Below are 26,806 nucleotides of genomic sequence, written 5' to 3' on the forward strand. Positions count from 1 at the left end.
TTAAAGTGAAATTTATAAAATAATTGTTTTAATAATCTGATGTATCTGTCTATTTGTGACATTATAAAATAATTGAATGATAGCCCATTTGATGTAGTAATGACGGTGAATAATTTATTTTTTTAATTATTTATTTGAGTTTAAGTCTATGGAAACATATTATAAATATCAATGTGTAATATTTATAAAATAGTTATAATAAATATGGTTAAAATATGATATTTATAAAATAATTGTACTAATAATGACAGTGAGTCTGAATCTGTGGAAATTCCCAATTCTCCAAAAATTCTTTTTGGAAAATCGTATTATAAAAAAAAATCTCATGCTTATAAAAAGTTTAATAAAAACTAACTTGAATTCAATATCCCAAAATGACAATCCTTACAAGAAGAAAATACAATCCTAGCCTATTCATGTGCCGTTAGCAGTCCGACGAATAAAAAACACAGTTCGCCCTTCATGTTTGAGGTTTATTTTAACTACGCCACTAATGGCCGTAGATTTTAAATCAATAAGGATCCCTCAATGTGTCCAGATCCTTGTACTCGTGAAGTATTTTGATATGCTTATTGATATTTCCTTCTCTCTATCTAGCACTTGGGAAGGTCTGCAGGGGGAGGCTCCAATGTTGCCAAAGGACCGCGACCGTTCTTCACTAGGAACACCATATTCAATCCCCATGCTAAATGGTCGTCTAGATGGCAGTGCAGAAACCACACTCCTGTCCAAAGAACGAAGATAATTTAATGCATTTAATATCGAGCGAGCTGTAAGTTGGGAATAAATTCGGTATGATAATAATCAAATTGAAGAGCAAATGAGTTTATATATATATACCTGGATTGTCAGCTTTGAATCTTATGGCAACCCACCCGCTTACTGGAGCGATCACTGTGTTGCGCTGTGGAGGATCAACCAGATTAAACTTGAGCGGGTCGGTTTTTGGGTTATAGTTCCCGAAACCTTGTCCCACCACGTAAAAATTGAAACCATGAAGATGCATCGGATGGTTCTCTGCCACGAAGATGTTTGTTGTCTGATACACCAGTTGTACTGTTGAGTTGTAGGTGACAACTCTCACCTTTGTTGCCAGTTCAGGAGCCCAAAGTCTTTTGGGAATATCGTCCCCTGTATAGTTGAATCTAAGGGGAGGTTTTGATGGAAAATCCCTCATAAACACACCATTAATACCGAAATAATAAGCTTGAAGCAGGGCGACGCTGGGCAATACAAAGGACATGTTGTTCATGCTTGCACTGAGCCTTGTTCCGTTGGGACCTTGACAGGTGTTTCCAGCTTCACATGGAAGTAATCCCAGTCCAACTGTGGCGATGAGGCTGTCATCTATGCCATGTGGAACGTCCACTGGGAACTCTTTGGAATTTAGGCTTCGCAGTGCTGTACTAAATCTAGTGACGACCGCAGTGTCATTGTAGTATGGAAGCTTAGGTAAAATGGGACGTGTATTTTGATGTCCCACGTACTCAAAAATGGCTGTAGTTGTAGTGTTATCGAAATCGCCTGCTGCCTGATTATTATAATCTCGGGCAGCCATATAGTATCTGCCCACTGGTTGGTCGGCGGTGACGAGAACATCGGTAGTCTGACCGGGAGCAATGACGATTACATCTGTTTTGTATGGCTTGGTGTAGGAAGCATCCACAGCTACTACTGTAAATTTGTGGCCTGCGATCTTGAAAAAGTGGGCACTATTGAGAGCAGCATTGACCATCCGTAGAAGGTAAGTTTCTCCTTGTTTTACCAGAAACCGAAATGTTCCTGCATCAACAATATGTATAAGTCAATATTCAACAAACCAATTTATATAATTTCAATACCTGATCTATGAAAGGAAAGTACTAATACCTGCCCTAGAGCAGTTATACAGGTCTCCTGGCTGTCCATTTAGGGTATATGCATCCGACAAATTGGGCGCACCACCAGTGCTGAGTGCTTCGTCTATAACCGCGATAGGGTCAGCGTTCCACCATTCTCCTGTTCAATTACAGCATCGGTTTTAATCAATATTAGCCATTAAAAATACATTAATGATTTCTATGTTGAAGATCAAATTAAGCAACTCATTACCTATTATAAGAGGAGTTTCCCCATGGGGTTTAGGAAAGGGATATGTGCTTTCTTTCTTAGGGTAGATTACGAAAGCTCCATGCACAGTAGCTAGGAGCCATGACACATGAGCATGCCACCACAAGGTTCCTTCTTGATCAGTAATGTTGAATCTGTATGTGTAACGTCCCCCGGGTTGAATGGGACATTGAGTAATATATCCAGGTCCATCAGCCCACCCTGTACGCAGCTGCCTGAGTCCATGCCTGACAGATAGAAGCACGAATCTTATAATCTATACTCATCAAATCTGTTTATAAAGACCGCATCTATACCCATGAAATCTATGTATGAACCGTAGCAAATAGGCAGAACATCTATTCATTATACAGATTCATCTTAAATGTGAGTTATTAAGTACCATCTCTTATATTTATATCTTCGTTTAAGATATATATCAATGTTTCATAAGCAATGTTCATGATCATGAAACTTTAACATACCTTTAGCTAAACCATCAATAATGATTATGAAGCTTTAACATACTTTGAGCTAAACCATCAATAACAAAACCTTGAGCTGACAACTCTTATTTAAGGGGAATCTATATAATGGATAGGAGATCTGCTGTTCTTCCCATTGAGGTTAGAGTGACATACCAGTGAATAGTGGCATTGTACTTGCCTCTGTTATAAACTTTAACAATAAGACTGTCCCCATTGCGTACATGAATCGTTGGGCCTGGTAGCTGTCCATTGACGACGACTAATCCATACGTCTTGCATAGCCTGGTAATATTCTTCTGTTCAAGCTGTGTAGGCATCCAAACATCAAACATTAAAGATATCCACTACTTGCATAGCCTCTAGGTGATGTCTTTCCTTCTTTCCTTTTTCAAACCTTATTGGCTATAGAGACATAAAACTTCAAAATGGCTAATTAACAAACTTACAATGAAGGTATATCTGTGGACGTCTGCGTTTGTGATGGCAGCCAAACAAGCAACAAATGAGATTAGAAAAACAAGCCTGAACGGACATACTGCCTGCAATGACATTATTACGACCCTGAAAATGGTGTATCTAACTAACGTCCTTAACTGACTCGACAAGTCAAGGAATGAATCGTTCAGCGACGAGTAACAGCACTCGTCACTGGATGCATTACTGGTCTGTGTTTCTGGTAACGACATCGAATATATATATGAGACCAAAGTGTTGTAGCAAGTTGTTAGGAATAATTTATTGTGGAACGACAGCACAAGTGGCATTATCATTGATCGTGAGGAACGGTATAGGCTTTCATTGTCTGAATTTTTAATCCAATCAGGATAGCTACAAGAGGAAAATGTCGCAGCTTTATAGCTGGCATCTCCCGCGCTACTTATGTTAATAGAATTTGCTTAATATATTTATATGCTGTAATGCAACTTTTTCTGATAGAGTTATGGGTTTTGCTTAATGTATTGATAGGTTTTGCTTGTAGTTGTGGCATCTTTCGAAATCACGTTTTCCGTCATGGAATCTGTAACAAGTCATTATTCGACACTAACTGTTTCATTTTTTTGGGCGTGGGGGGGTAAGGGACAAGGCCTACGTGTTTGAGTCGGACGTTTGCGTAAAAGACAAATCCCTAGAGGGGTCCAGACTAATGAAACGAAAGAAATAGACTTTAATCATTTAATCAAAACCAATATTTATACAAACAAACGTTAAAACAACCAATATTTATACAAACGAACGCTAAACATCGTCTTTATTGGATACAAATTTATTTATTTTTATCGTTCATTTTCGCGTGCGGGGAGAAGGGTCGGGGAGTGCCGACATGTTTGAGGTGAACGTTTCCCAAAAAGATAAAATCAATGAGGGGTCATCTCTTACCCTTTTGGATTCTTTAATAGAAATTTTGTAATAATTGTTTTTATGAACTGGCAGCTTTTTTTCATTAAAAGCGAGCTTTTCTTTAACGTTTAAATGAATATAGTGTATTGAAGAATCTTAAAGCTTAGGATCACATAAATTTGATAACAACAAAATCTATTAAATTTTAAAACTAAATTTATTAAATATTATTAAAAAATAAATAATTTACATAATAAGAAACTAATGACCCAAAAAAACAACTTAAAAGTTATATAAAGATGATTCCAAATCAAAATGAAAAAGTAGATGGAAACTAATGAAACCACATAAATAAACTTTGAAATCATATAAAGAATAAAAAACGATAGTCATACAATAAACGCTTTGGCTTTATTTATTTGTTTTTAATTTCGCTTTTAAACAATTTACAGAAAACTCGCTGCTCCATTACAGAAATCCAATCACACAGAAACTTCTGTCTGTCTAAATTCTTTCTATGAGCCAATTAAATGAAGCAGTGTGCTATAATAAAAGTCGGTGTCATAATAAATTCATTAGGGCAGAGCGGCGAACATGATAATATTCCAGGTGATCCAGTTATTTTTTAGTAGTAAATTGAGACTTCGCACGAAACAAAGATAAGGATTAAAAAAATGATTAAAAAATAGTTAATATGACATTTACAGAACTCACCTACTATCATTCGCTGGCATTCAATGTCTTTGTTCACAATTTCACAAGCACGGAATTTAAATAATTGCTGACATCCACGTTTCTGGAACCTCTCAAAGTTAAATATGAGATTAAAGTATAAAGATTGATTTGGCTCGTTGCCGGATACAATCCAAGATATGGTAATTTTATTTTTATTTTTTTTAAATTTAGATTTCCTTTCTGAACCATTAATTGATAGATAATGCAATTTTTTTTATTTAAATTATTTTCATGAACTATAAAAAGAGTCAACATCATAAAAACGCGTGAAACACGTTAAAATTTCGAGGAAAAATCACAACCTAAAACACTTAAAATACGCTTCAATGAACAAAACATGTTCCTGAAATTATCCTTGTTTTGCAAACTATGCTTAATCAAATGAAAGATCCTTCCATATCTCAAATAAAAAGCTATTCACTCCACCTTAGCGAAAAAAGCAACTTTTGCCACCGTCACTGTTAACGAAAAAGAGCTTTGATAACTTTGTTCAGTCAACTCGTACGAACTGTTCCACAGTCTGTGCGAAAGTTTCGGCGGAACTTACTCTACGAGACTGCCGTTGTCAATTTGTTAAAAGTTTAGGAGGTTTTATTTATATTTTTGGGTTTAATTGGTTTAGAATTAGGTAGAGATTTGTCAAAATAGTAAGTTTGAGTTATGAAATTTTCATAATTTAATATTTTTTAAAATAGAGAAAAATAGTTTAGATAAAAAAATAGCTAAATATTTTGTCAACTCATAAAATAATTTTAAATAACTAAATTTCCATAAAATAAGTTAATTTTTTTAATTTTACATAATTTAATAAAAAATAATAATATAATATAATTTATATATATAAATAAATGCTATAGGATAGTTAGTTCCTGTGGCTTATCTTAAATATAACTTAATTAAATTAAAAAATAATAAACATAAAAATAAAACAGTTAATAAAAATATTGTATTGTTCAATAACATCACAAAAAAATATTAACTAATATTGTTTATATTAACATATATATACTTTAATATTTATATTTATATATTTATATATATATATGTTTTTTTTTATTTTGTATTAGCATATATAATTTCTTATAATTAAATTATTAAAATATATTTTTCATATAATAATAAATTATTTTAAATTAAAAATATAGAGAAAAATTATAAGCCATGAAAATGGAAAAAAAATTAAATAAAAGCAAATAAAAATAATAACAAAAATATTCTCAATGTCAAGCTATAAATAAATTGCAAAATTTTTGGAACGAAGATAAGCTTATACCTAATTAAAAGTAAATCAAAATACCTAATACCATGCCTATAACAAATACAATAAATTTTATTTTAAATTAAATAAAAAATTATTAAAATTATAAATATAAATTGTGTAAGTCAATACCATTAATGTTATCAAAAAATATTTATTTTATGATGATGATGGTTAACGTTTGCTGAGACCAAACATTGCTCTATCCGACCTAAAGAAACAAATTATTTATTTTGATTTAAGATTTTATTCCTATGCTCAAAAAGCTTGGAGAGAAGCCTCCAAAGCTCACTATAATTTTGACATTGTAAAAGGCTAGGAAGGTGACTATTGTAACAAAGATTGTGAAACTGAGATCTAATGTGGTTGTATGCGGGGCACTCTAAGAGGAATTGGTTTTTATCCTTGATGTTCCTATTCTCACATATATGGCAGATCCTTTCCATCCACGACGTTTTAGGAACTGCCCAACTACCTAATTCACTATGGAGCTCATGAGAATTCGTTCTAATCTTTGCGATATTAATTTTCTTCTTTGACCTACTTAACAACTACCTATTTCACTATGGAGCTCATGAGAATTCGTTCTAATCTTTAGTATATTAATTTTCTTCTTTGAGCTACTTAAAATAGAGAGATACTTTTGATCTTCTAGGGTGGGGTTGATGACCTTCTCACAATAACATAATTTTCTTTTAGCCGTTAAATCTTTCTCACACCACATTTTTTCTTTGAACTTAGAAGTAACAATATCTTTAATGTTATTTATGTTTTGCAATGCATCATTCTAGTTGATCTCCCAATAGTTTAACGAGTCCCTTGTGTCTTTTTAAATCTTTCTCTCACCACATCTTTTCTTTGAACTTAGAAGTAACAATATCTTTAATGTTATTTATGTTTTGCAGTGCATCATTCTCGTTGATCTCCTAATAGTTTAACCAATAGTTTAACGAGTCCCTTGTGTCTTTTTAAATCTTTCTCACACCACATTTCTTCTTTGAACTTAGAAGTAACAATATCTTTAATGTTATTTATGTTTTGCAGTGCATCATTCTCGTTGATCTCCTAATAGTTTAACGAGTCCATTGTGTCTTTATGCCACCCCCGATTGAGCCTTAGGTGGTTTTGGCTGGAATTTAAAGCTAGCTTAGGAAGTCTATGATTGTCTATGTTACTAAGTTTGTGCTTGTACAACAGAAACCTAATCATAGCTAGGCTCTCAATAGGTTTGTGCTTGTACAACAAAAACCTAATCATAGCTAGGCTCTCAATAGGGGAAAGACCTGCTTCTATAAAGATAATAGAATAGGGTGTATTACTTTTAGTTTTCAGGTTATAAGTTATAAAGCGCTTCTGGATTCGCTCAATCTTTCTCCATTATTCTCTAGAGATACTGCAACCCCAAACCTCACAGCCATATAAAGTAACAAGAATGAATAAAATTTCAAAAAAAAAACTTTTTTAATCCCACATTACAAAGTTTACTCTCTCCCTTTTATATATTGAACATATAATATAAATCGCATGTTCTTCCACAGTGTTAAATGGACATAAACCATTCGTTAATAAACGCAAACGAAATATGAGCCAGATGGAATAAAACATTAGGCAGGATTGGATGGTGTCTACTAAATGATACGATCAACGTGGTGGTAATTTTAATTTGGTACAGAGAAAAATTAGAATTAGAATAATAATATAAAAGGCGTGTGATATATATGCAATACTTGAGAAAATTTCAAGTGTGATATACGGCAAGTGCTATTTCATGGACTATAGCATCATTAATGCACTCTTAAGAGACTCTGACGACAGTCTTGGGAGACGGGTTCTGACCTCGGCTATGGTTGTCAACCCGTGTGCACCTTTTCCCGACGAACAGATTCCGATTAATAAAAGAATGTGTCGATGTCTCTATATGTATTCGCATTCGCATTCATCCACCCGCATACCATCCATACATCACTCATTTTGAATTTGGAAACCCGCCTAAATACTGACTCGCGCCTTTCTCTCCTATTTATTTCCCTCCACTTCCTCCTTGCTTTATCAGTCAATATCGTCTGAATGCTTTTGAAATCGGGAATTTCTGTCCGAATCTCTGCAATTTTCACACTGTACTCAAAATTCGGTGTTAACTGAAGGGAGTATCAATCTCTGTTTCTGCGATTCATACAAATTTGTGGCAAATCAGCAGATAAAGAAGTCAAAAAAATGGTAGTGAATACGCCTGTGTTCACAATAGCAGCTGCGGTTGCCGCAATTGGGGCTTTCTGCAGGTTCGAATCTCATCGCCTTCCATCAACATCAGATACGGATGGCCATCATGTAAGTATATGAAAAATTGCTTCTTCATCATTTTGGGTTCTGCAAAGAGGGGAGGGGTTACTGTTTCTTGGGGTTATGGTTTCTAATTATGGTGGTTTTTGGGTTCACAGGATCAGAGTTACAGTCGGCAGGGCGGTGAATTAAATAGAAAAGCAAAGGAGGAATGGACGACAGTAAAGTTTGCCCCCGAATTTGACGGTCTCCACTGCTATGAGACGTTGGTTAGGTTCTGATTGCTGTGAGGATGAACTTAACCAGCCAGCAAATTGAATTTCACTGATGTGATAAATTATGTAAAATATATTCATTTAAATTATATTTTTGGACGACTTTCCCTTCTTTGTATTTCCTGAACAATTTCTTTAATTTAATTCTTCCGATTATTTTTTAATGATTATCCCACAGTTTTAGCTCGCCAAAATTTGGGCATTCGAATTCTGCTAAAATCGCCCAAAATCGTGGATTCTAATGACACAAATTCAGAGGGCCATTTAAAACCTTTACAGCACAGAATCTGTATCATGGAGTCGCAATGCTGGCAGTTTGTATTTTAAAATGCTTTTTATTTTTTGTGTATTTTTTTCACAATTTTTCCCTAGCGGTATAATATGCAGAATTCGGTATATAATTTGCAGAATTGAAATGTTCAATGTTTTTGGTTTTTTTATCATTTTTTTTCTCAATTGTGTCTCACATTTGATGGGATGATATTTTCCCAGCGGTATAATATGCAGAATTCTGTATATAATTTGGATAATTGAAGTGTTTTGATAGGATATTTTCCCAACTTTATAATATCTAGAATAATTTGGAGTTGGAGAATGGAAGTGTTTTAAGGAGTTATTGAAATTTAAAAAAAAATTGAATTCATTTATATATTTTAATAATTATAATTTTTAATAAAAATTTACAATTAACTGTTCCATAATTAAATTTTTAATAAAAATTATACCACCAAACAAATCCTCTACCAATTAACTACATTCTACAATTTACTCTAAATTCTTATAGCTAAACCAAATTAACAATAAAATTAAAATTAACAATTTACTCTAAACAAATCCTCTACCAATTAACTACATTCTACAATTTACTCTAAATTCTTATAGCTAAACCAAATTAACAATAAAATTAAAATTAAAATCTCATTCTCAACACCTCCATGATTCTATTTTTCTATAACCAGAAAAACCGTAACAATAAAATTAAACTAAAAATAAAAAATATGATTCTGTTTTTTTGTATGACTAGAAAAACAGTAACAATAAAGTTAAAATAAAAATTAAAAAATTCTCGATTCCTTCTCATGGACAATTCCTTCATGAATCTTTTTTAATAACTATGAAAAAATAATATAATTATTTAAATGAATTCATTAAATTTGTTTTCATAATTTATTAAATTATATTTGTCTTCCAGTTACCAATGTAAATTAAATTTTTAAATCATCTATATTAAACAATAATCTATATTAAATAATCTAAATTTATTGTGATTTTCCAACTTATTTATAATGGAAAAAACTTGTTTGGTCTTATCATTCCTTATCAAATTACATAAATAAAAGAAAAAAGAAAAAAGAAAAAAAAGTTATTAATAATTAAAATACAATTGAGGTGAAGTCTTGTAATGTCTTGGTATGTAGATATTTTGACTTTAAATTATTAAAAGATATTAAATTAAGGGTTTTAACAAACCATAGTGTTTGTTGAATTGAGACTTCTATGATCCATAACAGTTATAAGAAGAGCTTCGGCGTAAATCACATATAGAAAGACCTTTGTCGACGCGTTTCGAACCAGCAAGTGTGGCTCATCGTCAGGACAAGTTGAAGAAACAGATCCAGCTTTGCATGTTAAATAGTCAGCTGGATCTGTTTCAACTTGTCCTGACGATGAGCCACACTTGCTGGTTCGAAACGCGTCGACAAAGGTCTTTCTATATGTGATTTACGCCGAAGCTCTTCTTATAAACCATAGTGTTTTTAATAATATTCTTTTTTAATGTAGCCAATTTTTTTTCAAACATAAAAAAATAGTGTTATATTAAATAAAAGGGTTACATGTATATATGATATAAGTGAGACATGTTGCTCTGACACAATTCTACAAACCATGAAACATAGACGAAATGTAAAGACAAATGTTTCCGAGAGGAAACAAAAAAAGTCCATAAATCGAACTATATGAGACATTAAATCCGAAAACAACAAAATAGAACAAAGACCAATAATGAAACCATATAGAGAAATAAGACAAGGCATCGAATGAGAAAATATGACATATCAGAAATCCTTGGCCATGAAAATGAGCAGGAAATGTCAATATACAGACATCAAACCCAGTGTCAAGTGATCCGGATTATGAGTGTATCAAAAACACAAGAGACTATGTATATAGGGGAATGCTCCCATCACCTAAGAATAATCTTTACTTGTAAACCTACGCCCACCTGCATGGAGTGACCCTCATTTAATGTAGCCTATTTAAAGGCATAGGAATACCATATTGTGTAATATAATTACATAAGAAATCCTTTGAGGGTCTGTTGTAAGCTATCGGAACAAAAAGCTTACAAAAAACCCAGAGTTGAATTAAAGAACGGGAGTGCCGAGAGTTTTCTTTGGAATGGCCTAGTGTAAACTATCGGGACAACCCTTGGTCTCTTCTTGCAGGGCTGCAAAACTTACAAAAACTTGCGTTGAATTGAAGAAACAAAGCACTGATAGATTTATTTGGAATGTCATATCTCCATTTCGGAGAAAATGATGAGTGAGAATTGCAGTTAATTTTATTATATACATGGGAATGGAATGCAAATTTCGCTTTAATTGTTATGGGTTAATTTATATTTTTAAGTTTTTCCTGAACTCAAAACTAAATTCATTTTTCATTAGTAAACACTAGTTTGGAAATTCACATGAAAGATTCAGAAACTAACTAAATTTATTAATAGATATTTGGTAATTTGTGTGAGATCACCATGAGAGTGGTGTGCATTTCTCAAATGGTTAGACCAAAGTGAAAACTTGGAGTCATATTTTTAAGTTCGAAAGTTTGAAATTTTTCAAAGATAAATCCAATTGATATATTTTTGAATTAATCTATGGTTTATTTATTAAATTTTGTTTTAAGGAAAAAAAGAAATCAGGTAAAAAAATCAACAACTTTCTATTAAATAAAGAGATGTTTACATATAGCATGCATGTAACATATGTGCCACATAAATCCTCATATTACATATGATTAATATCAAGATACATGGCGAGCAGGTCCGTTAAAGAAATTTCGTAGGGAGCACCAGATATATCCCAAAAATAGGCACCCACTCATCATTCGACTAGCGCCAAAAAATACTCAGACTGACAGTTAACAAGTCGGAAGATACTCTTGGTAAGTAAATCCTAGTGACACAGGAAGATATTGTGACTGGCAAGTAAATCCTAGTGACGCTCGAATAGACTTATAAAAATAACAGACACACAGGTCTACAGTAGAAACCCATTACAAAGAGGGTTAGAAAACCCCAATTGAGAAGCATAAAATAAAAAGGCTTGAAGGCCCGTCATCAAAACCCTAATGCGACAAACTGTTGAAGGAAATGTAACTAAGTTCAGTGTTCATAAATGCACTTTTGATACTTGTATTTATTCAAGAAAAGAAATATTATTTTTATAATATATGTCAATGAGTTTCTTGCTCATTGAAATAGGTCTAGCAAATGTTAAAGTGTTATAGGAGGGTCAAAGAGTCAAAATAATTATGTTGAGGACCTTAAGGGCATGTTACTACAGGTACACTTACGTCAAAGAAGACACCTTCAAGCAAATTCAAGTCTCCTCCAAGCATGTGGCACCATCAAAAGAAGCCTACCAAAGCAAATAAGTCAAGTCGGCCTACATTCTTCAATTCGGCCTTCAAGTCAGCCTAAAGGAGGGACAATCCTCTATATATAGAGGTTGTCCACTCCATCATAACATCAAGCTTTCATCTTTGAAATCAACGAAGGTATGAAGTCAAGAAAAGGGTGAAGGAAGGACAAAGAAAGGTTCTCCAAGTGCAACGAAGAAGAAGGGTGCACAACCGAGCCTAAGAGGATTGTTTCTAGGGAAATATGCAGTCACACGTGCGAAGATAAAGAAGGTATCTCTGTTGCCATAGAAGCCCTCCACCACAGTCATACATATCTCATTGGTTGGGCTAGTAAAGTAGGCCTATAAGGCCCCTCACTCAAGCGAAAATGAAGCTCACTCAAGTGAAGAATAAAATAGGACCTCCACATAAGAGTCTTGAAGGAATCCCCTCACACGCGTGAAGAAATAGTGATACACTATTGTCATATCAAACCTGCAACTATATCTCAAGAAAGAGCTCGGTTGGAGGAAGGATAAAGTACTCTTCATATGTAAAGGAATCTACCAAGGAGCAAAGAGGAATATCTCTTATAGAAGAAACATAACAAGGACTACTATCAGTTGCCAGAAGAAGGACGAAGTGCTAGGGAGCAAAGTGTTGGAAAGAGGAAGACTAAGTGTCGGGGAACAAAGTGCAGAAAGGAGGAAGGACTTGACTTGTGCTTGGAGGACATTCTAGTCAGGGGCCTAAGGTTTGGCTTTGATCAATAAGAGAAAATTACCAAAGGGTTTTCCTCTCAAGAGAAGAGAGATTTTGGCCCTAGCAGAGAGCAAACATCTTGTGTTCTTGTCTTTTGTATTTTGGTAGCATTTTGATGAAGTACACATATGCATTAATAATAATAAGAAGAAGATTAAGTTAACAAGAAAAAGTAAAAAGACTCCACAAATTGTTATCAAGTCAAGAAGAATCACACTACACCTAATTTCCCTTGATCCTTCAACATGGGATCAAAGCTAAGGTGACACATCAAGGAAAGGGCATCTCAAGAACACTCATCAAGGAAGGACATCTACAAAAGTTGAAGCATCAAGCCAAGAAGTCTCAATCACTTCAAGGAAAAGAAGGTCTACCATCTATCACTCATCAATACTACAAAGAAAGAAGAAGAGCCTTATATAAAGGCACCTACAAGAAGAGAAAATCAAAGAAGGACCCCTACATCATCTACAATCCATCAAGGAAATCTCATCATCAAGCAAGTCCGCTTGGAGAAAGAAACTTGAAGAACATCAAGATCTAAGGAAGGCAAGCCATCAAGTCTTCAAGGAGAAAGAAAGTCCACTACATCTCAAAATATATCAAGTAAGTATATGTCCCCTTCTGAATATACATCAATGTATTTTTGCAAAGAAAGCAACAAATTGGTAGGTACCAATAACTTTCTTGCATGGAAGAAGAGGATTGATTTACTTCTCAAGGAGAATGAACTTCTAGAACACATCAAAGGTAATATCACTATTCCTGCTAAGGAACAAAATCAAGCCTTAGCCAAGTACAATAAGGATGAGACAAGAGCTCAAAGGATTCTAATAGAATCTATCAAGGACTCTCTCATTCCTATCAAGGAATCTATGGTAAACTGGTAGAGATATTCTCGGTAATCACAGCTGGAGAAGTGATATCTCTACGAAATTAATTGTACAAAATGAAGATATCAAAGGAAGGAATAGCTCCCTACTTCATGAAGATCTTTGAAATGAGGGATCAACTTCAAGAGCTAGGGGAAGTCATGTCCGACAAGGAAATGAAAACTGTAGTACTCAATGCTCTACCTAAGGATTGGGGAAACTTCACATCAAGCATATATGCCAAGAAGGAAGCCACCCCACTAAGTGAAATGTGGTCTCTATGCAAGATAGAGGAAACAAGACTCAAAGCAAAGGAAGATGTGGGATCAAAGGAGCAAGCATTTGCTACCATGGCCAAGAGAAAGGGAAAATTTAGCAAATTTGGTCCACGAAGAACAAACAATAGAGATATGTCCAAAATCGAATGCTTTGGATGCCAAGAATATGGACACTAAAAAAGGAATTGTCCAAAACTTAAGAAAGAAAACAACAACAAAAGAAAAAGGGAAGAAGCTCACATAACTCAAGAAATTAAAGAAGAAGAGAAGAAGCAAAAGAAGAAAGATCCTTCTGGTCTCTATTATGACTAAGTCTACTTCTTTACTTAAAGTCTTCTTTAAAAGTTTTGAGTAGTATAGGAGCATGTAGGAATAGAATAAAATTTCATGGCTAGAAACATCTTCTAGAATCTAGAAGGATGAAGTACATAGAGTTCAAAATACTCATGTAGAAGGAGAATTTATAAATATAACAAAATGCATGGTTAGAAATATCTTCTAGAATATAGGAGCATGGTATATATAACTCAAGATATTCATGTAGAAGGAGCATACCTAGTATAGGACCTCATCCACAATGAAACAAAATTGATCACGATTAAGAATCTTAAAAGACCTCCATCATCAAAAGAAAGAAACATTTTCAGGGTAAGGGTCTTCAAGATCCTCTGATGAAATCTTCAAAGGAAGATTCATAAACAAAATCAAATGTCCCATTGGGAGTCCCATTCATGGGATTCCAGAAAAAGGATGATATGCAGGCAAGCTAAGATGAAGTGAAAATGGCCACACCATGGACAATCAATTGAAGATAAGATGATCAAAGGAGAATCAAGATGAGGTATGTATGCATTAAAGTTTATTCATGTTATCATGTATATTATTGAGTCATGGTAATAATTCTATGACATGATTAAGTAGGAAAGAATCTCTTTCACCAATGACATGCCCGAAGGCATGTACTACAATTCAATCAACATCAACAAAAGGAAATACTCACATAAGGAGTATAATATTGCTAACTAAGAAGCAAGTGAAGAAGGAATGGTGACTAGTCCTAGAAGCAAGCAATGAAGAAGTGCTGCCACAAGGAGCATAAGGTGGTTGACTAATCTATCCAAGAAGAAGCAAATGAAGAAAGAGGCCAGGCATGAGAAGAACACCATGAATCACTATCTAACAAAGATATTTTGAAGACATCTCCCGAAAGAAGGCATGACAACTCCAACAAAGGAAGAAAAAGATCAAAGGACCCTTGACACCTGTGAAGGCCTTGGAGATATGAAAAGTGAAGATAACCGATTCTACTCTACAAAGATGTCATGATGAAGAAGCCATCCAACAAAAGCACAATTTAATGTTGAAGCAATATCAGGATAAGTCATGAAGGGCTAATAGATCAAAGCATGGGAATAATAAAGTACATGTGAAGAGTAGTCTGAAGCTTAGACAAAATGACAAGGAGTAACCAGATGACAAGAGAACCTTATATATGACAAGAACACCACTTTCCATGAAGGAAGAAATGACATGACAAACTTAGAAGGAAAGTGATCAATGGATGATGCCCTACCAAGAAGAATATTTGAACAAAGTCTTCATGACATCGAAGGAAGGAAGGAGATCAAGCAGCTGGAGGACCCACGAAGAAGAAGTTTTTGATGAATGGACAAGTCCACAGCTAAGAGGGAGTTATAACAAGTTCCCAATTACAAAGGAACTTAGACAAGTACCTTGTCAGGGGATACTTGGGCATTTCTTCCCCAATTAAGAGGAAGAGATAGACACAACATTCTTGTCTTCACTTGGGAAGAAATAATGGGAGGATTGGGTAATCATCCAGCATCTGACACTCTTTGAGGATGTGTAGGGCATCCAAGACAAGAGTAGGCAAGAGGACCGATATTATTTGAGGGTTGGGAATCCTGATTACCTCAGTTGGAGTTCCATTTTTGAATGGCTCAAATTATACAAATTGGAAGGTAAGGATGAGAATCTTCTTGCAACATCTTGATTTAGATGCATCACATCTTCCGTATATGCCCAGTTTCCGTATATGCGCACATCTTCCGTATATGCCTAGTTTCCGTATATGCGCACATCTTCCGTATATGCCTAGTTTCCGTATATGCGCACATCTTCCGTATATGCCCAGTTTCCGTATATGCGCACATCTTCCGTATATGCGCACATCTTCCGTATATGCCCAGTTTCCGTATATGCGCACATCTTCTGTATATGCCCAATTTCCGTATATGCGCACATCTTCCGTATATGCCCACATCTTTCGTATATGCCCAGTTTCCATATATGCCCAGTTTCCGTATATGCGCACATCTTCCGTATATGCCCAGTTTCCGTATATGCTCACATCTTCCGTATATGCCCAGTTTCCGTATATGCACACATCTTCCGTATATGCCCAGTTTCCGTATATGCACACATCTTCCCTATATGCCCAGTTTCCGTATACGCCCAGTTTCCGTATATGCACATATCTTCCATATATGCCCAGTTTCTGTATATGTGCACATCTTCCATATATGCCCAGTTTCCGTATATGCACACATCTTCCGTATATGCCCAGTTTCCGTATATGCACACATCTTTCGTATATGTCCAGTTTCTGTATATACGCACATCTTCCGTATATGCCTAGTTTCCGTATATGCCCAGTTTCCGTATATGCCCAGATCTTTCGTATATGCCCAGTTTCCGTATATGCCTAGATCTTCCGTATATGCCCAGTTTTCATATATGCGCACATCTTCCGTATATGCCCATTTTCCGTATATGCGGACATCTTCCGTATATGCCCAGTTTCCGTATATGCGCACATCTTCCGTATATGCCCAGTTTCCGTATATGCGCACATCTTCCGTATATGCCCAATTTCCGTATATGCACATATCTTCCGTATATGCCCAATTTCCGTATCTGCGCACATCTTCCGTATATGCGCACATCTTCCGTATATGCCCAGTTTCCGTATATGCGCACATCTTCCGTATATGCACAGTTTCCGTATATGCACACATCTTCCGTATATGCCCACATCTTCCGTATATGCCCAGTTTCCGTATATGCCCAGTTTCCGTATATGCACACATCTTCCGTATATGCCCAGTTTCCGTATATGCGCACATCTTCCGTATATGCCCAGTTTCCGTATATGCGCACATCTTCCGTATATGCCCAGTTTCCGTATATGCTCACATCTTCCGTATATGCCCAGTTTCCGTATATACGCACATCTTCCGTATATGCGCACATCTTCCGTATATGCCCAATTTCCGTATATGCGCACATTTTCCGTATATGCCCAGTTTCCGTATATGCGCACATCTTCCGTATATGCCCAGTTTCCGTATATGCGCACATCTTCCGTATATGCCCAGTTTCCGTATATGCGCACATCTTCCGTATATGCCCAGTTTCCGTATATGCATGCATCTTCCGTATATGCCCAGTTTCCGTATATGTGCACATCTTCCGTATATGCCCAGTTTTCGTATATGCACACACCTTCCGTATATGCCCAGTTTCCGTATATGCACACATCTTCCGTATATGCCCAGTTTCCGTATATGCGCACATCTTCCGTATATGCACACATCTTCCGTATATGCCCAGTTTCCGTATATGCGCACATCTTCCGTATATGCCCAGTTTCCGTATATGCACACATCTTCCGTATATGCCCAGTTTCCGTATATGCGCACATCTTCCGTATATGCCCACATCTTCCGTATATGCCCAGTTTCCGTATATGCCCAGTTTCCGTATATGCGCACATCTTCCGTATATGCCCAGTTTCCGTATATGCTCACATCTTCCGTATATGCCCAGTTTCCGTATATGCACACATCTTCCGTATATGCCCAGTTTCCGTATATGCACACATCTTCCGTATACGCCCAGTTTCCGTATATGCACACATCTTCCGTATATGCCTAGTTTCTGTATATGTGCACATCTTCCGTATATGCCCAGTTTCCGTATATGCGCACATGTTCCGTATATGCACACATCTTCCGTATATGCCCAGTTTCCGCATATGCACACATCTTCCGTATATGCCCAGTTTCCGTATATGCACACATCTTCCGTATATGCCTAGTTTCCGTATATGCCCAGTTTCCGTATATGCGCACATCTTCCGTATATGCCCAGTTTCCATATATGCCCAGTTTCCGTATATGCGCACATCTTCCGTATATGCCCAGTTTCCGTATATGCGCACATCTTCCGTATATGCCCAGTTTCCGTATATGCACACATCTTTCGTATATTCCAAGTTTCCGTATATGCGCACATCTTCCGTATATGGCCAGATCTTCCATATATGCCCAGTTTCCGTATATGCGCACATCTTCCGCATATGCCCAGTTTCCGTATATGCGCACATCTTCCGTATATGCCCAGTTTCCGTATATGCGCACATCTTCCGTATATGCCCAGATCTTCCGTATATGCCCAGTTTCTGTATATGCGCATATCTTCCGTATATGCGCACATCTTCCGTATATGCCCAGTTTCCGTATATGCGCACATCTTCCGTATATGCCCAGTTTCCGTATATGCACACATCTTCCGTATATGCACACATCTTTCGTATATGCCTAGTTTCCGTATATGCGCACATCTTCCGTATATGCCCAGTTTCCGTATATGTCTTGGAAATAAATTATGTAATCATCACTATAAACCAACTTTTAAAAGAAAAACTCAGTCTTGGAAAAAAATCATGTAAACAGTACTCTAAATTAAATGTACCATAAACTAAAGTTTTGAAGAGAAATGATAAAGAGCTGAACATAGTGATTTTATAATCACAGCCCTCAACGCAAATTCTAAATAAACAAATAGTCGTTTCATAATTTTTATAATTTAATGTTTTGGAAAGAAATGATAAGGAATTGACGACATTGATTTTAGAATCTTAACGCAATTTTTGAATAAACAAATAGCCATTTCATAATTTAAATTATAAAGCGCTGAACATAGTGATTTTATAATCACAACCCTCAACGCAATTTTTGAATAAACAAATAGTAGTTTCATAATTTTTATAATTTAATGTTTTGGAAATTTTATAATCACAACCCTCAACGCAATTTTTGAATAAACAATAGTCGTTTCATAATTTTTATAATCTAATGTTTTGGAAAAAAATGATTAGGAGCTGAGTACAGTGATTTTACCAACCCTTGGTGATCTTTTTGAATAGGTAAATGGGTGTTTCATAAACTAGTTTCAACCGTCTATAATCAGGAACATGATGTCATTTATATCCCTACGACTGTAAGGCAATGATTAGAAATCAACTGCAAATTATCCAGACGATCACTTCGTTCCGGCGCAGACAACAGCCCAGTCTTCTACTCCTCAAGGAGTTGGTCTATGCTGGCAAGTTATAACATGGAAACCAGAATGCTGGTTATTCAAGAAAAATATATTGCAATTGCGCCATTGGGTATTAAGCATGGTAGTGCAGAAGATAAATCTATGGTTTACAAAAGTCAAGTATTTCTGTTATGTGTCTTCTCTCGCAATAACTTTAATGGGGTGCCTTCCTCTGTTTTCTTGCGGTTATGACAAGAAAATCCCCCGCTGGTGGGCAATGGGATTTTTTCACTCCACACGGCTTACAGTTTTCATCGAATGAAGTAGCTATACCTCGTGGTGGGCCGCTGCCACCTTATATGATGAAAACTGTAAGCTGTGTAGAGTCAAAAGCTCCCATTGCCCACCGGTTGGATTTTTCTGCCATAAGCGCATGAGATCGGAGGAATACAAAAATATTGGGCACTTGCAAGTGGTCAACTTAATGCATCACCCCAGCATGCCTAAATACCAATGGGACAATCCCAATATCGAGGCAAAGGCAACATTGGCTTCTCCACCACAAACAACCAGTGGACTGTAAAGAGCAAGAACACCGCGCACAGAATGAGGACCATGATGAGCTGATCCATCAGACCCTCCAACGCCGATTAGTAGGTCATGTACCAAGACAACGTAAGAAGCAACGCCACAATCACCAGAATGAAGAGCAAGTGAAACGAAAGCTGCCGCTGGTACCGCTTATCTCTCTTCTCCAACGTTTGAGACATCCATGGCGAATTCGTGCACCACCAGAATGACGCTTCTCGGAGCTGATGTTAAACAAATAATACAAATATCAGTATTTAGGCGGGTTTCCAAATTCAAAATGAGTGATGTATGGAGGGTATGCGGGCGATGGTATGACATGGGATGGAGGACGCTGGTAATACAAATATCAGTATTTAGGCGGGTTTCCAAATTCAAAATGAGTGATGTATGGATGGTATGCGGGTGGATGAATGCGAATGCGAATACATACAGAGACATCGACACATTCTTTTATTAATCGGAATCTGTTCGTCGGGAAAGGGCGCACACGGGTTGACAGCCATAGCCGATGTCAGAACCCGTCTCCCAAGACTGTCGTCAGAGTCTCTTAAGAGTGCATTAACTTTTCTATGGGGTAAGAAATAGGAGTTCCCCGACACTTAGTCTTCCTCTTTCCAACACTTTGCTCCCTAGCACTTCGTCCTTCTTCTGGCAACTGATAGTAATCCTTGTTATGTTTCTTCTATAAGAGATATTCCTCTTTGCTCCTTGGTAGATTCCTTTACATATGAAGAGTACTTTATCCTTCCTCCAACCGAGCTCTTTCTTGAGATATAGTTGCAGGTTTGATATGACAATAGTGTATCACTATTTCTTCACGCGTGTGAGGGGATTCCTTCAAGACTCTTATGTGGAGGTCCTATTTTATTCTTCACTTGAGTGAGCTTCCTTTTCGCTTGAGTGAGAGGCCTTATAGGCCTACTTTACTAGCCCAACCAATGAGATATGTATGACTGTGGTGGAGGGCTTCTATGGCAACAGAGATACCTTCTTTATCTTCGCACGTGTGACTGCATATTTCCCTAGAAACAATCCTCTTAGGCTCGGTTGTGCACCCTTCTTCTTCGTTGCACTTGGAGAACCTTTCTTTGTCCTTCCTTCACCCTTTTCTTGACTTCCTACCTTCGTTGATTTCAAAGATGAAAGCTTGATGTTATGATGGAGTGGACAACCTCTATATATAGAGGATTGTCCCTCCTTTAGGCCGACTTGAAGGCCGACTTGAAGAATGTAGGCCGACTTGACTTATTTGCTTTGATAGGCTTCTTTTGATGGTGCCACATGCTTGGAGGAGACTTGGCTTTGCTTGAAGGTGTCTTCTTTGACGTAAGTGTACCTGTAGTAACATGCCCTTAAGGTCCTCAACATAATTATTTTGACTCTTTGACCCTCCTATAACACTTTAACATTTTCTAGACCTATTTCAATGAGCAAGAAACTCATTGACATATATTATAAAAATAATATTTCTTTTCTTGAATAAATACAAGTATCAAAAGTGCATTTATGAACACTGAACTTAGTTACATTTCCTTCAACAGTTTGTCGCATTAGGGTTTTGATGACGAGCCTTCAAGCCTTTTTATTTTATGCTTCTCAATTGGGGTTTTCTAACCCTCTTTGTAATGGGTTTCTACTGTAGACCTGTGTGTCTGTTATTTTTATAAGTCTATTCGAGCGTCACTAGGATTTACTTGCCAGTCACAATATCTTCCTGTGTCACTAGGATTTACTTACCAAGAGTATCTTCCGACTTGTTAACTGTCAGTCTGAGTATTTTTTGGCGCTAGTTGAATGATGAGTGGGTGCCTATTTTTGGGATATATATGGTGCTCCCTACGAAATTTCTTTAACGGACCTGCTCGCCATGTATCTTGATATTAATCATATGTAATATGAGGATTTATGTGGCACATATGTTACATGCATGCTATATGTAAACATCTCTTTATTTAATAGAAAGTTGTTGATTTTTTTACCTGATTTCTTTTTTTCCTTAAAATAAAATTTAATAAATAAACCATAGATTAATTCAAAAATATATCAATTGGATTTATCTTTGAAAAATTTCAAACTTTCGAACTTAAAAATATGACTCCAAGTTTTCACTTTGGTCTAACCATTTGAGAAATGCACACCACTCTCATGGTGATCTCACACAAATTACCAAATATCTATCAATAAATTTAGTTAGTTTCTGAATCTTTCATGTGAATTTCCAAACTAGTGTTTACTAATGAAAAATGAATTTAGTTTTGAGTTCAGGAAAAACTTAAAAATATAAATTAACCCATAACAATTAAAGCGAAATTTGCATTCCATTCCCATGTATATAATAAAATTAACTGCAATTCTCACTCATCATTTTCTCCGAAATGGAGATATGACATTCCAAATAAATCTATCAGCGCTCTGTTTCTTCAATTCAGCGCAAGTTTTTGTAAGTTTTGCAGCCCTGCAAGAAGAGACCAAGGGTTGTCCTGATAGTTTACACTAGGCCATTCCAAAGAAAACTCTCGGCACTCTCGTTCTTTAATTCAACTCTGGGTTTTTTGTAAGCTTTTTGTTCCGATAGCTTACAACAGACCCTCAAAGGATTTCTTATGTAATTATATTACACAATATGGTATTCCTATGCCTTTAAATAGGCTACATTAAATGAGGGTCACTCCATGCAGGTGGGCGTAGGTTTACAAGTAAAGATTATTCTTGGGTGATGGGAGCATTCCCCTATATACATAGTCTCTCGTGTTTTTGATACACTCATAATCCGGATCACTTGACACTGGGTTTGATGTCTGTATATTGACATTTCCTGCTCATTTTCATGGCCAAGGATTTCTGATATGTCATATTTTCTCATTCGATGCCTTGTCTAATTTCTCTATATGGTTTCATTATTGGCCTTTGTTCTATTTTGTTGTTTTCGGATTTAATGTCTCATATAGTTCGATTTATGGACTTTTTTTGTTTCCTCTCGGAAACATTTGTCTTTACATTTCGTCTATGTTTCATGGTTTGCAGAATTGTGTCAGAGCAACATGTCTCACTTATATCATATATACATGTAACCCTTTTATTTAATATAACACTATTTTTTTATGTTTGAAAAAAAATTGGCTACATTAAAAAAGAATATTATTAAAAACACTATGGTTTATAAGAAGAGCTTTGGCATAAATCACATATAGAAAGACCTTTGTCGACGCGTTTCGAACCAGCAAGTGTGGCTCATCGTCAGGACAAGTTGAAACAGATCCAGCTGACTATTTAACGTGCAAAGCTGATCTGTTTCTTCAACTTGTCCTGACGATGAGCCACACTTGCTGGTTCGAAACGCGTCGACAAAGGTCTTTCTATATGTGATTTACGCCGAAGCTCTTCTTATAACTGTTATGGATCATAGAAGTCTCAATTCAACAAACACTATGGTTTGTTAAAACCCTTAATTTAATATCTTTTAATAATTTAAAGTCAAAATATCTACATACCAAGACATTACAAGACTTCACCTCAATTGTATTTTAATTATTAATAACTTTTTTTTCTTTTTTCTTTTATTTATGTAATTTGATAAGGAATGATAAGACCAAACAAGTTTTTTCCATTATAAATAAGTTGGAAAATCACAATAAATTTAGATTATTTAATATAGATTATTGTTTAATATAGATGATTTAAAAATTTAATTTACATTGGTAACTGGAAGACAAATATATTTTAATAAATTATGAAAACAAATTTAATGAATTCATTTAAATAATTATATTATTTTTTCATAATTTTTAAAAAAGATTCATGAAGGAATTGTCCATGAGAAGGAATCGAGAATTTTTTAATTTTTATTTTAACTTTATTGTTACTGTTTTTCTAGTCATACAAAAAAACAGAATCATATTTTTTATTTTTAGTTTAATTTTATTGTTACGGTTTTTCTGGTTATAGAAAAATAGAATCATGGAGGTGTTGAGAATGAGATTTTAATTTTAATTTTATTGTTAATTTGGTTTAGCTATAAGAATTTAGAGTAAATTGTAGAATGTAGTTAATTGGTAAAGGATTTGTTTAGAGTAAATTGTTAATTTTAATTTTATTGTTAATTTGGTTTAGCTATAAGAATTTAGAGTAAATTGTAGAATGTAGTTAATTGGTAGAGGATTTGTTTGGTGGTATAATTTTTATTAAAAATTTAATTATGGAACAGTTAATTGTAAATTTTTATTAAAAATTATAATTATTAAAATATATAAATGAATTCAATTTTTTTAAAAATTTCAATAACTCCTTAAAACACTTCCATTCTCCAACTCCAAATTATTCTAGATATTAAAAAGTTGGGAAAATATCCTATCAAAACACTTCAATTATCCAAATTATATACAGAATTCTGCATATTATACCGCTGGGAAAATATCATCCCATCAAATGTGGGACACAATTGAGAAAAAAAATGATAAAAAAACCAAAAACATTGAACATTTCAATTCTGCAAATTATATACCGAATTCTGCATATTATACCGCTGGGGAAAAATTGTGAAAAAAATGCACAAAAAATAAAAAGCATTTTAAAATACAAACTGCCAGCATTGCGACTCCATGATACAGATTCTGTGCTGTAAAGGTTTTAAATGGCCCTCTGAATTTGTGTCATTAGAATCCACAATTTTGGGCGATTTTAGCAGAATTCGAATGCCCAAATTTTGGCGAGCTAAAACTGTGGGATAATCATTAAAAAATAATCGGAAGAATTAAATTAAAGAAATTGTTCAGGAAATACAAAGAAGGGAAAGTCGTCCAAAAATATAATTTAAATGAATATATTTTACATAATTTATCACATCAGTGAAATTCAATTTGCTGGCTAGTTAAGTTCATCCTCACAGCAATCAGAACCTAACCAACGTCTCATAGCAGTGGAGACCGTCAAATTCGGGGGCAAACTTTACTGTCGTCCGTTCCTCCTTTGCTTTTCTATTTAATTCACCGCCCTGCCGACTGTAACTCTGATCCTGTGAACCCAAAAACCACCATAATTAGAAACCCTAACCCCAAGAAATAGTAACCCCTCCCCTCTTTGCAGAACCCAAAATGATGAAGAAGCAATTTTTCATATACTTACATGATGGCCATCCGTATCTGATGTTGATGGAAGGCGATGAGATTCGAACCTGCAGAAAGCCCCAATTGCGGCAACCGCAGCTGCTATTGTGAACACAGGCGTATTCACTGCCATTTTTTTGACTTCTTTATCTGCTGATTTGCCACAAATTTGTATGAATCGCAGAAACAGAGATTGATACTCCCTTCAGTTGACACCGAATTTTGAGTACAGTGTGAAAATTGCAGAGATTCGGACAGAAATTCCCGATTTCAAAAGCATTCAGACGATATTGACTGATAAAGCAGGGAGGAAGTGGAGGGCAATAAATAGGAGAGAAAGGCGCGAGTCAGTATTTAGGCGGGTTTCCAAATTCAAAATGAGTGATGTATGGATGGTATGCGGGTGGATGAATGCGAATGCGAATACATACAGAGACATCGACACATTCTTTTATTAATCGGAATCTGTTCGTCGGGAAAGGGCGCACACGGGTTGACAGCCATAGCCGAGGTCAGAACCCGTCTCCCAAGACTGTCGTCAGAGTCTCTTAATGATGCTATAGTCCATGAAATAGCACTTGCCGTGATATACATGCAAGACTTCAAGAAAATCTTTAGAGCAGTCCAGCACATGTGATATACTTCCAAGATACCAACTGACTTGATGGGATTTCCCACCAGAAAGGAATAGGCCAATAGGGTAGGCCAACATCATGGTCTAGTTAGCGTGTCATTAAAGGAAAGTGTGTCATTAGGCTCCTTTGGTATTATTGATTGGATTGATCGCCCTCGATTCACAACCTGCTTTATGTTATGATACATGCGGTATTTACTTTTTAAAATGGGTGTTAATTTATTTATAAGTTGATTGAAAATGATAAAGAATATATATTATTAAAAATTGCTTAGTGTTTAAGTTTGTATAAAGTTATTGAATTATATTATTATAATTTCAAAATCCTTTAAAATAAAATTTACTTATATAGTTATTAATTATATAAAATAAAGTTCATGTTAAGTGGTATTAATCAAGCAATCGGTATTAATTTGTTTATAAGTTTATTGAAAACGATATAGAATTAATAAATATATATAAAAAAATTGTATAAAGTAATAAAATTATATTATTGTAATGTTAATTTTTTGTGTTTTGTTTTCGAAATAAAAGTGGTTAGTAAAAATATTTTTAATTATTAATTGATGAGTTTTGAATTTGATTAATTTATAATTTATGAGTTTTAATTAATTTTTTTGGTTAAGTTGTATGATTTTTAGTGTACATTTAATTTTTGGCTTGAGAAATTATGATCTAGGGGCATCTAAGTCATCAAAATTATTTGGGTGCAATCACTTGGAGATTACACCTCACCTTGGCAGCACCAACCCATTTTGCCCACTAAGTTTAGAATTAGTGACCTTGACATCACTAAGTGCTTTAGCAATGCATCACATCATCATTTATTCTATGTCCCTGTGAGAGGGGTTTTAATTGTTTTTAATATAAAGATAATTTTCAATGGTAAGAATTTTATTCTTTTTTATTCATAAAATTAAAAATTAAAAATATATTACGCAATTTAAATTTATTTATGTATATATAATTGATATTAATCTTCATCATGTCCAATATATCACTTAGATCTTGGCGGATTTCACATCAAGGAGTGCCTTAACATAACACATGATCACCATACATCCAACTCCATGTTAATTATTAAAGGAATTACAAATCTCCCTTATAACTAAACACATATTGATGGAATGATCAT

At 35.1% G+C, this 26,806-nt stretch overlaps 3 protein-coding genes across 3 annotated transcripts; 1 reads left to right on the forward strand and 2 right to left on the reverse strand.

The window, feature by feature from the left end:
- Positions 1–330: 330 nt before the first annotated feature.
- Positions 331–3,229, reverse strand: LOC149164987 (laccase-3-like). The gene is made up of 6 exons (XM_089431052.1): positions 3,023–3,229; positions 2,730–2,881; positions 2,092–2,336; positions 1,870–1,998; positions 841–1,782; positions 331–724 (listed from the first exon to the last, which is right to left on the reverse strand). The coding sequence occupies exons 1-6, from the start codon at positions 3,125–3,127 to the stop codon at positions 594–596; spliced, it is 1,704 nt and encodes a 567-aa protein (XP_089287178.1). The 5' UTR covers positions 3,128–3,229; the 3' UTR covers positions 331–593.
- A 4,717-nt stretch (positions 3,230–7,946) lies between these two features.
- LOC149164988 (uncharacterized) lies at positions 7,947–8,797 on the forward strand. Its single transcript, XM_089431053.1, has 2 exons — positions 7,947–8,235; positions 8,346–8,797. Exons 1-2 carry the CDS (start codon positions 8,122–8,124, stop codon positions 8,466–8,468), a joined length of 237 nt encoding a protein of 78 aa, XP_089287179.1. The 5' UTR covers positions 7,947–8,121; the 3' UTR covers positions 8,469–8,797.
- A 15,824-nt stretch (positions 8,798–24,621) lies between these two features.
- Positions 24,622–25,584, reverse strand: LOC149164989 (uncharacterized). Its single transcript, XM_089431054.1, has 2 exons — positions 25,057–25,584; positions 24,622–24,946 (listed from the first exon to the last, which is right to left on the reverse strand). The coding sequence occupies exons 1-2, from the start codon at positions 25,168–25,170 to the stop codon at positions 24,824–24,826; spliced, it is 237 nt and encodes a 78-aa protein (XP_089287180.1). The 5' UTR covers positions 25,171–25,584; the 3' UTR covers positions 24,622–24,823.
- Positions 25,585–26,806: the final 1,222 nt, after the last annotated feature.

This window comes from Pinus tabuliformis, chromosome 5_1 (genome assembly GCF_031772625.1).
Source record: "Pinus tabuliformis cultivar Carrire ecotype Pingquan chromosome 5_1, CPIR1, whole genome shotgun sequence".
Classification (NCBI taxonomy): Eukaryota; Viridiplantae; Streptophyta; class Pinopsida; order Pinales; family Pinaceae; genus Pinus; species Pinus tabuliformis.